This window comes from Triplophysa dalaica, chromosome 1 (genome assembly GCF_015846415.1).
Source record: "Triplophysa dalaica isolate WHDGS20190420 chromosome 1, ASM1584641v1, whole genome shotgun sequence".
Taxonomy (NCBI): Eukaryota; Metazoa; Chordata; class Actinopteri; order Cypriniformes; family Nemacheilidae; genus Triplophysa; species Triplophysa dalaica.
The window spans coordinates 26755784-26766994 of NC_079542.1; the positions used below are offsets into that span (position 1 = coordinate 26755784).

The following is an 11211-nucleotide window of genomic DNA, read 5'->3' on the forward strand; positions in this document are numbered from 1 at the left end:
CCTTGTAAATTTTTGTTAATGTTAACACAATTATTTACTTTAGTTCATGGCGCCATTAACTAATGTTAACAGTTATAACTTTTTATTTAAAAATAGTTTAGTTTAAGCTGAAATTAATATTAACTAAGAATGATAAATGTTACAGAAGTATTGTATATTGTTAATGTTACCTAATACTGTATATTAGCTCATTGTTAACAAAAACAACCTTATTGTAAAGTAAAAAATCATTGACTTTTTTGACATTGGCCACTCATCAAAATAGCTTTTTTGTGTACCCCAAAAGCTGATGTGAGCCTGACTCGTGTGACCTGCAAGAACTAACGCTATACACTTGATTTCTTAATTTCAGTACAAATTAAGCAAACTACTAGGCCTGTATGAAATTGCTCCCCTCTGCTGACTTTTATCAAGGTCCGAGTTATTAAAAAGCAGTTTCCTTAGTTTGTACTGCAATTAAGAAATCAAGCGTGTAGCGTTAGTTCTGGCAGGTCACAAGAGTCAGGCTCACATCAGCGTATCTTCCATCTACCTAGAATCTCATCTACCTAGAAATATGACACTATCACAGCTTCAGTTTTAAAATTCAGCTTATCGCGTTGCTCAGGAGCAAAATTACCCCCCTCCATCCCCAACTTCACTCCACATTTTCAATCAGGACTAGACTTGTATTATTCTTTTGCATAAGTCTGATGTGTCACAATTAAATTTCATTAAGAACTAATGACTTCTATTTTTTCTGTTCTATTTATGCTATCAACGTGTCTACACTGGACGAGACCGGTGCAACGTGACACGACACGAAAAGACATTAGAAACGCATTCAAAACATTATAATAAAAAATGTTGTCCACACTGGATGCGGCACGGCACAAACCCATTGAGAAGAAGCAGGTTGACATGTCGCTTCGCAACTGACGCATCCGGTGTAGACATGGTGTCAGGGGGGTTATCGTTGCACTCCCTGCTCTTATTAATGCTGGCTGCATGGATGGGCAGGGAGTTTTTGCACAGAACAGAACTATACCCCCAATCTAAACTGTATGCTAATGTCAATCATTTTTGAACGATAGTGAACTTGACAGAAATGGCAGTTAACATTATTGCTGTTTGCTACCAGCGGAGGACTGGAAAATCAAGATAAAAGACCAAGAACCTCTCAGGACAACTGTCTGGCATAAGGAATATTTCTTGGGTAGAGGGGAAAATTTAAATTTTTAAAAGTTCTGTAGTCAAACTTTACGCTATCTGCAAATTTTTTTAAAAAGAGGATGTATCGTTCCACAGAAGTATAAGGAACCAAAAAACAACTTAACATCTACAATGGACTACTTTACTTTATACAGACAAGAGAAGGCATGTGAGATAGTCCATGAATCTCACAGAACTTGTATTATTTTGCTTTAAAAACTGAAATACTTTTGGCTGGCTACAAAGCATTTATGTTATAGTTGCCAACTCGTGTTTTACTAAATATTGTCCAAAGATCAAAGTTTAACTTCCAGCTAATTTATTAAAAAAATGTAAAAAATGGGAATAGAATATCACTTAATATATTTAAGAAATATGCCTTCATAAAACATATGGCTTATAAAAATTGAGTCATCTTTCAATGAGTCTGGTTTATGGCTGTTGCTGTCTCATGTCTCAAGCTCCTCTAGGTCCAAAGGTTTAGTAAGAAGAGGTTCGGGAAGGTTATGACACTGTAGATAGAGATTAATAACTTGAACCTATAACGAAAAAAGCACATAAATAGAGGTCGTCAGTCAGACTACTTCAAACATTGGTATTACCATGATCTACCACTATCATAATTTTAAATCAAATAATTCAAAATTTCGAATTATAAATATGTAAAAATATATAATTAAAAATAAAATTATATATAACGCATATATATATATAAATATAAAGTCAAAATTGTACTATAACAGAAATCCTAAAAATCATATTAGGAAAAACTGTTCTATACATTTCTTTTTTTTTATAAGATATTATGAAGGATGTAGGACAGTTCTGGGTACCATTGTAATTTGTCCTACTATGGAAGTCAATGGTGGTAAAGAACCGATTGGTTTTAAGCATTCTTCCAAATATCTTTCTCTGTGTTTATCGGAACAAAGACATTTATACAGATTTGGAACAACTTGAGTAACGTGGCTAAATGATGAGGGAACTTTAATTTTTGGGTGAACTGTCCTTTTGACTCAAATGAACTGAAATATGAGTAGCTTTCCTGTGGCTCAGCGGTCAGAGCATGGCACTATCAATACCGAATTCATGGGTTCGATCCCCGGGGATTGCACATAGTCAGAAACACACGTATAATACAATGAAATGTAGGTCGCTTTAAATGTAGGTCGCTTTGAAAAAAAGCGTCTGCAAAATTCATAAAAGTAAATGAGTAAATCGTTTGAAAATGTGCCTCTTTTGCATTTTCCTCTAGATTGAAAACAAAATATATGATAATATGAATAACCATTATCAATACTCTTTAATGTTACTATGATTTGAACTAAATAAGTATTCAATTTTGAGAATAACTTGCCTGAACTTCTACTTCTTGAGATATGTCAACACGATCCACTGGGGGGCGCAAGAGACTGGGGCCAAACACTGTGGCCAAATTACTAAAAGACATTTTATTCTGTTCCTGCTTCTCTGCAACACTAAGGATAATAAAGATGTGTATAAGAAAGAGACAGCAAGGAACAATCACAAAAAAGCCAGAGAGAAAGACAGATCTTCAAAGACAAAGGTCAGGACAGAAACGCAATCAGTGTTTTAACAGTAATGAGGGGACAGGAAGTGATGTACCGTCTCAGGTGATGTAAGAGGAAGAGAAAGGTGTTGCGATTTACATCTGGTAGGGCCTGCAATACAGCCAGCATATGGTTTGCCCTGACATATGGGTCAGCAATGTCTGAGAGTGAAAGAGAGAGAGATTACTGTACACTGAGCTTATAATAATGATTTATACTTTGAGACTTTGCCAGAAATTTAAAATCAACATCATTTGACTACAAAACTTTTTAAAGGGTGTAGAGTAAAGTAAACTGCAATTTATCTTTCAAATAACGGTATACATACAAACGTTACACATTGCAATTTTGTCAATCGAAATAAAACTTGCAGAAGCCTTACAGATACAGGGGTTTTCTTACAGAAGTTGCCATTTTGATATTTACTTTCACCAAGGGGACAGGTTCTACATTGTAAGAATATAAAGAGGCTTGACCTTGTGTGTAAGGAACTCACCTATTGCTACTGAGAAGCCCTGGAAATGGTCAGAGGGAATAAGAGCTAGAGGAAGTTCTCTGAAGTACAGCTTCAAAGTGCCTGACACTGCGTTCACATCTAAACTCCTCAGTTTACTCACAGCCTCACGGTAATCTACAGACATAATGACAGATACTTACTGTGGAAATCAAAGAGTTTAGAATTAACACAAACACATACCATAGACTTCTATGGTTTTCATATACTGCCAATAAAAAATTCTATAGACTAACCCTAACCAACATCGAACCAACATTATTAAAACAACATTATTTGCTTTTTCGCTTTTCAAAAGGAGGACATCCCAAAAAAATCCTAAATAATTTTAAAATAGGTACACACACATAAGCCCACTCACTAGTGTTGAATGCATGCTTGAGTTCTTGTATCTCTCTACTAGCTCCTGAGATTCTGTAGATCCCCTCTTCATTCAATCCTCTCCTCTCAACCTCCTCCACACAGGAACGGACAATGTGTGGGACCAACACACCCTCTTGCCTGACATTGCACAGACACAGGGGCAAATTTTTTACTGAAGTATAGCTATGTAAAACCATACATACACACACACAGACACATTTACATTTACATTTAGTCATTTGGCAGACGCTTTTATCCAAAGCGACTTACAGTGCACTTATTACAGGGACAATCCCACGATTAGGCCTAGAAACCCTTTTTTGTTGCCTTTTTCGGTTTTAATTTCCCTCTTTCTTTTTTATGGCCAATCACCTCTATTTCTACATTTCCTCAACAAACAAAAAAACATGCATGCCAAATGTTTAGTTTAGGAAAAAAATGAATCCCACTTCTTTGACAACGAATTAGTTTGTAAACTCACTTTGCCACTTGTGCAATCTGCACACAGAACACTGGTTCCGGTATGAGAGGGGTACAGCTAGGAGGCTCAAGAGGGTGGGGCAAGTACTTCATTGACAAGGTTACATCAATATGCCCCAAAGAGCGTGTGAGTTTCTTCCACTTCTTAAACATGATGTCAGGGTCTAGCTGTAAAGTATACATACAACATATATTTCTGCTTTTCCATAAACGAAAAATAAAAACAAAATATGTAACAGTACATATAGTATGTGAACTCACTAGTAACACAGCTCTACCCAAGATGTTATCCTGCGAGTCACTCTCAGACTGAGACACAACCACCAGGAACAGTTGCTGAGCTCCGTCCACTTGAAACACTAGCTCCTATTTATCATAACACAAGATGATATATGCATCCAAAAACTAAAGGTGGCATAATCTAAAAATTCTAAATGCCCACTCCTCACCTCATCCCACACCGGTGTCACACTGAATGCTGAAAGGCAGGTTTGTTTTCGCCTGTCGTAGAACTCAAAGCCATCAACCTCCACACATACATATACACCTGCATATAGAACACACAAATATACATACAATGTTTCTTAAACATACAATTTACATTTACATAAATGTGTTGCAGTGAAATAGCTATAAATCTGATCTACTATTCCAAGACTATACATTCCCCTGGTTTAAGTGTTGATTTATTTTCTTTTACATGACATCTTTTTTGTCTTTACGAGTAGAATTGTCAAATACACATCAAACTGTATGTCTGGCTGGGTATTCTGATTGACAGAGACTTGGTGAAGTAAGTGTTCAATAAATGCAGTGTGTTAAATACACAAAGCAGATTGCATGCGATGAGATTGTGGTTTGATTTGATACTCGGAAACTTGCATTCAGAGTTCAAAACACATGTATATTTATGTAAGTGAATGTGACTTACTGCTTGGATGTTGCAGACCACACGCAGAATGAACCATCACATATATGCTCCCACAAATGTGCAATTTTTCATCTGTGAAAGCCACAGAAGGAGAGAGAGACTGTATGATCATTGTGCACTGGTGAGATTTAGAATACATTATTTACTGTGTGGAAGATATAGAGAGAGCTTTACTAGATTTAACACAATGAAGGGGAGGTTGTTGAGTCATTCTGAGTTTGATACAGGAACCAGTGACAGACAGCAGGTCTGGAGGAACTGTCTCTATGCCTTTCAAATATTTTACCACACATTAACAAACATACAAATGGAAAATGTTAAAACTAGGTCATTTTCACAATATGAGAAAAAACATGGTAGAGTATTTGAATTCATAGTCATGACAAATATATTGACGAACCTTAAATTAAAAGCATCACTATTACTATTGTTTTACAAAATAATACGAAATAGATTAACATTCTTAGTTTGCATGTGATGTTAATATTTTTATTTATTGACTATCTTGGTAGTTATTTGAATTTGTCACTTGTGTTAAAACTAAATCCCAAACCTAATAAATGATAAAATAATATAACACAATTGAACACAATCTTTAATGGAAGAAAAAATGCTTTTTGAAAATCCCTCAATTAAATAAAGCCAAACAATGGGAAATGGTGCTTATTTGGAAGAAGATGCACTCACTCTTTCCACTCTGCATCTCAGTGGCCTCTTTCCACTCATCCAAGTCATATAAAGAATACAATCGTATTGTGTGACTCTGAGGAGAAAGAAACCTTGTTTTATAACAGTCTATTTAACCTAAACCTATTATAGAATTGCCTGAGTCTTGGTTTTTCTCAAGGTTCCTCATCTACTTAAACGTCTGAGGGAGTTTTTTTTTTTTAAATAATGCTTGTCTCACATCTCACAGAGAGGATGTGCAAGTGTTCACATGTGAGAGTGTTGTGGTCTCACCTTTCCACTGGTGCTGTGTAGATCTAAAGTAAAGGATGGTGTGTTTGTTAAAAGCCAAAGCTCACATTCTTCAAGCTTCCGCCTCAAACGTTCAACCGCACGTGAAAATGACCCCTTGCCACCTTTCTGTAACAAAGATATTTATGTAGCTCTTTAAATAAGCACTTGCCATTCTCTTTCTTTTGTTCTGTATTTTAATACTAAATTACATCTAAATTATGAAAGACTCTAGAATGACAATAGATTAACTCTAATTCACATGTACAGAACTTTATGTCATTCCTGTTGATGATGTCCCCATAGTTGTTTTAAACATTTGTCTAACCATCTGAATATATGTCCACAATAGTTAATATAGGTTAGAAACAACCTCAGACACACTCACATACACACACACACACACACACACACACATTAAAGCTGGAACATAACATGTTTCTTAGTTTGCTATTATAGTAACTAAATGACAGAAAGTCACACACACCCAGTGAAAACTCTCTTGCCTTACCATATGTTGTTGGAGTGCTTGTTTGAGCTGGTACATTTTGGCTCTGGTTTTGCTGATTTTTATTTGGCATTCTGATGAGGGAAGCTGTTCCGAAGCCCACTGCAGCTTCAGGCCAACCAATGGCAGGTACCAGCAAAACCTGTAATGTGCTTGTCTCCTACATGTGGAAAACTGCATGGCTCAGTTTATGGCTACAAATCCATATTGGTCCAATGTGAAATTGTGATGTTTAAAGAGTAAGTAACATTAATCATGAAAATTACATTTCATGCAGTGTGTTATGTTGCCGTCTTTGAAAGTAAGCAGTCTGCCAAGTTGTAAGTCCGAAGGTGAATGAATAACAAAGTTATTGGCTTGTAAAAAATGGAGTCGACTCTAAATCACGGAAACGAGAAGTGACCTAGTCCGAGCCTCTAACCGCCACGTATCTACGTCACTAGAAATATTTCCCGCCTACGTTTGCTGTGACTGCCTCGAAAACTTCTATCTCCTCCCCAAAACACTGTGGCTCGTTCATGATGCGTGTGCATCATGTCTAGAACCTGTGTTCTAGGTTGTGAAACTAAGTCCGTCTTATTTAAACTACCAAAGGAAGAACTTCTGAGGAAACAATGGTTACAATACATTTTTTAAACCACACCAAAGGAGTATAACCCCAGGGTTTTACTGTGCGCGCATCATTTCAAATAAGATTACATCAATAATCTTGGCACGTTCACTGGAGGATATGTTAAACGACTATCCTTGAAAGAGGGGGCAATCCCACCTTTGTTTGGACCTGTTAGCTCCACCGTTCCATTTGCGATACATGATGAACACGTTTGACCAATCACAGCAGACTCCCGAAATGATGATAGGCGTTCTGTTTGCGGCACATGCTGAACGTGTTTGACCAATCACAACAGACTACCCCATCAGACTAATCACATGACACTAGGCTAACGGATAGGAGGGGATTAGATGGATGAATCGCGGAACGAATCATTTTAGAGTCAGACAAGAAGTATTGTTAGCATAAATGCCTAGTTTTACGACATAATATTGTTTAGTTATTACACCTTGTATGTACATAAACGTGTTTTTGGACACTCCATAAACCAAGGTAGGATCTTAAAAATCCAATGTTACTTACTCTTCAAGGTTAAGTAGTTTGCTTTGATTGGTGGGGACCTACCCGGTACTTGTGAGTTTAACACACAGCAACAAGTCTGCATACAAGAAGAGGTGTCTCAGGTTGTGCCCACTCTCACAGACATCCACCACAAACCCATCACGTATCAGCTGACGTCTCTATGGCCGACATAGATTAAATATCAGCATACACTCAAGATGGCATTGAACAGTTTGTTATATTGCGCTATTCTAATGTGACATGGAAGGTGTATGAGTACCTCTCCTTTGCTGAGCATGACAGCTCTTTTGCACTGGGACCTTTCATTGACCCCAGACAGGAAGCTGCTGGAAAGACGAAGGGCTTCCTGCAGTAAGACACTATCGTGGTGATCAGGTGGCGTGTGGTTCCACAGTTCCTTAGAGAGATGAACAATAATAAATCCTTGAGCGTGAACGAATATTTATAAATACGATGTAAGCCGGGAGAAATTATCTTGAACAGTATCTTACATGTAACACAAGGGTGGTTTTCATCACTCTGTCCAACGGCTTATACAGGAGAGCTATGGAGTGCCAAAAGGAAATCAATGAATCAATTGATCAATGAATGGAACGAGTGTTTAGAAATGTATATAGATAAACAAAGAGAAACAAACTAAATCCATCTGTTTACCTTCCATTGTGTACTTAGTTTTGACCCTATCTGACCCTTTGAAGGACATCATACTCTAAATGTTAAAGATAACAAACATAAACAAATGCCAGGCTTCCCAAAATTTAAAAAAGAGAAGAGAAAAACAGAAGACCTCTGCCAGGGTCCTAAAGCGCTGGTCTGACTGCATACACTTCTGCACAATCTCCAGCGCATTCTCATAGTTATCAATGAAGCCCCGGTACACTCCTAACTGGTTAACCTATACAATAAATACAACAATCATATGAATGCACATGTCTGGGCATGAGTGTATGGTAAAAAATAACGGATGTGACCAAGTGGCCAATGAAATGTTAATTGTTTCATAAATAAGGAATTTAAAACGTTATGATAGATTAGAATTCAACATGTTAACTTATAATCATTGTAGATATGGATTTATATACTTTTAAAAAGTAAGTGTATATGATGACCTAAACACATTTTTACATAAACCCCCAAAAAACTCACAAACTTAAGAAACAGATCTCCTACAGGTACTTGAGGGTCCTCCTTGTAAAGTATCACTGCACTTTCCTCTGTCCCCTGATTTTGAGAGCTGTCTTCTTGATCCAGCCCTTTTTCACTATGCAGTCTGGTTTTAAGACTACTGTAAAAGTCCTTGTGCAGGTCTCTGAGTTCAGGAATTTGATAGAACACAGTCCGAACCTCCTCAGTGGACAACACAGGTTGAGATGTACCTGCTGCTGCCTTCAGAGCTTTCATGGGCTGTAGGTAAAAAGATGAAGGGGATCAGATGAATGCAAAACTACACAATTCACACTTATCTGAACACTACACAACACATTTACAGAATGTTCAGCTCAACATAATTCAACACTGTGAGGAAGTGAATGAGAAATATGACACGGTTATGTGTTCTGTACTTCATCCTAGCATGTAATTCTGGAATTTTTTGAGCACTCTAGTTTAATGACAACCAGACAAGAAGGGGAAGCAGTACTTCGCTTAGAGAAAGAGAAGTTGATCTGCAGGAAGTGAAATTTATTGAATAAGAAGTTTTGGAAACTGGAAAATAAATTACTGAAGCAGGTATTGAGCTTGCGACTAATCTCTAAATGTGACTAATCTCACATTTTTTTATAACGGAATATGGAAATTCCATATTATATTCAGAAAATCTATTAATCTGAAGAGGTGTTTAAAGACAAAACTAACTTCTTAATGTTAACCGAGGCTGGAAATAACACAGCTAGCACATTCTTTTTTGACTCTGATGTTCCTCCATTTTGGGTTGGTCTTCACACTTATTATTTTTAGATATCAATAGTATAACCAGGAAGTGTTTAGGACAGGAAGTGATATGAATAAATGCTGATGAATTGAAAAAATGTTCTCGGTCAGTTATCAACAGATGTAGATTAGGTGTGTAGATTACTGTGAGCAGCGTCTCTAACTCTGTCAGGTAGATCTCCTCACTGGTCAGAAGCCCTTTCAGAACCACCAATCTCTTCTGTAGAAGGTCATCTGGGCTATTTGCTATCTAGGGAATTTTTACAACAAAAAAATATGAATTCTGTTAACCATTCATTATTACCCAAATAATTCACCAAGTAACATCCAAACAACATAACTGTTGCGTATTGGCGTATTTATCAAAAAGGTAAATTATCACCTACCAGCCACAGTAAAACCACAATAACTCACTGATGGATTAGTTTGTTATCAGCTACAGTAAGTATCAGAAAAGGCTTTAAATGCAGACTTACTGGAGTGGATGACACACATGGTAGAGTTTGCAGAGGGCTGTGAGAAACCCAGTCTGTCTCCGCATTGAACACATCCTGTAGTAAGTCAGAATCCCTCATATCATTCGCATTTTCTGTCACTAACAGGAAACCAATAAACAATATAAGCATAATTAACTTAATAAAACATAACAGTAAAACTGTAAAAACATAACAGTAAAACCAAACACATGTTAATGAAACAAATGTTTACTTGCACAGTCTTACCAGGTGAGATGCCATAGGACATAAGATAGTGATCTGCTTCTCTATAGAGCTCCATCACCAGCAGCTGGTGCAGAAAAGTACCCCGTGTGCTCTGCCAGTGTGTTACTTTCTTCAAAAGCTGCAGTAGGTCTGTGATATGTAGCTTTCACTTTCACACACTGACAGTCGCCTGTAGTAAAAGCTTGCTTTCTTCCTGATTCTCATAAATACAATAATAAATCAGCCACAAGGGGCAAGGGAAGTCTCGTGTTCAAGGTATCGTCACTGAATATGGTTTTCGTCTGGAAGAATAATCCAGTCAGAGTTATGATACAACCTATCATTTTGGTTCCAAGTGGTAGAATGGGAGTGAATAGGTGTTGATATTTTGAAGCTCCAAAAAGTGCATCCATCAAACAAAGAACTGCTCAACACTGGTCCGTGGTCTTAACCGAGGTCTTCTGTAGCAAATCAATGCGAATTTAAGAGAAAACAAATGCTTCGATTCGCTTCAGAAGACCTTTTTTAAAGACCACAGAGCCGTGTCGAGCAGTTCAATGGATTTTCTGAGCTTCAAAAAAAAGTTTACCGCTTTAGAGCAAAATGATATGTGGTACTTGTAAGAATGTGAACTTCTTATGTCCCCTTGTCTAAACAATATTCTACGGTTGAAGAGTCTAGTCGACTGAACACACAGAGTTTCAGGCCTGGAGACAGAGTTTGACACAGACACAAGTGCTTGTTCAATCAGAGTCCAAAGTTTATTGTATGGTAAGGACTAGTAAGGACTAATACTTATAAGCTTGCATCAGGAGGCGTCATATAAAACCACCAAACAGTGGAAAATCACCAGACTTTCTGTTTAGTCTTTCCTCCTGAACAATCAGATATGATTACATATTTAATATTACAATAACAAAACAATTGTCCC

The 11211-nt window shown here is 37.1% G+C and overlaps 1 protein-coding gene across 3 annotated transcripts; it reads right to left on the minus strand.

Moving 5' to 3' along the window:
* Window positions 1-382: 382 nt before the first annotated feature.
* si:dkey-33c9.6 (active breakpoint cluster region-related protein) lies at window positions 383-10785 on the minus strand. 3 transcript variants are annotated; one of them, XM_056749280.1, is made up of 22 exons: window positions 10302-10785; window positions 10056-10174; window positions 9725-9829; window positions 8797-9054; window positions 8438-8545; window positions 8305-8359; window positions 8142-8194; window positions 7910-8047; window positions 7693-7808; window positions 6519-6675; window positions 6011-6136; window positions 5738-5813; window positions 5225-5320; window positions 5051-5122; window positions 4569-4666; window positions 4381-4485; window positions 4121-4287; window positions 3638-3777; window positions 3259-3393; window positions 2818-2923; window positions 2549-2669; window positions 383-1730 (listed from the first exon to the last, which is right to left on the minus strand). In XM_056749280.1, the coding sequence occupies exons 1-22, from the start codon at window positions 10354-10356 to the stop codon at window positions 1641-1643; spliced, it is 2496 nt and encodes an 831-aa protein (XP_056605258.1). In that variant the 5' UTR covers window positions 10357-10785; the 3' UTR covers window positions 383-1640. The 3 variants fall into 3 exon arrangements, with proteins under 3 accessions (XP_056605258.1, XP_056605336.1, XP_056605402.1); XM_056749358.1 differs by lacking the exon at window positions 5225-5320; XM_056749424.1 differs by lacking the exons at window positions 10056-10174; window positions 10302-10785 and having other exon boundaries at window positions 9744-9823.
* Between the last annotated feature and the right edge of the window lie 426 nt (window positions 10786-11211).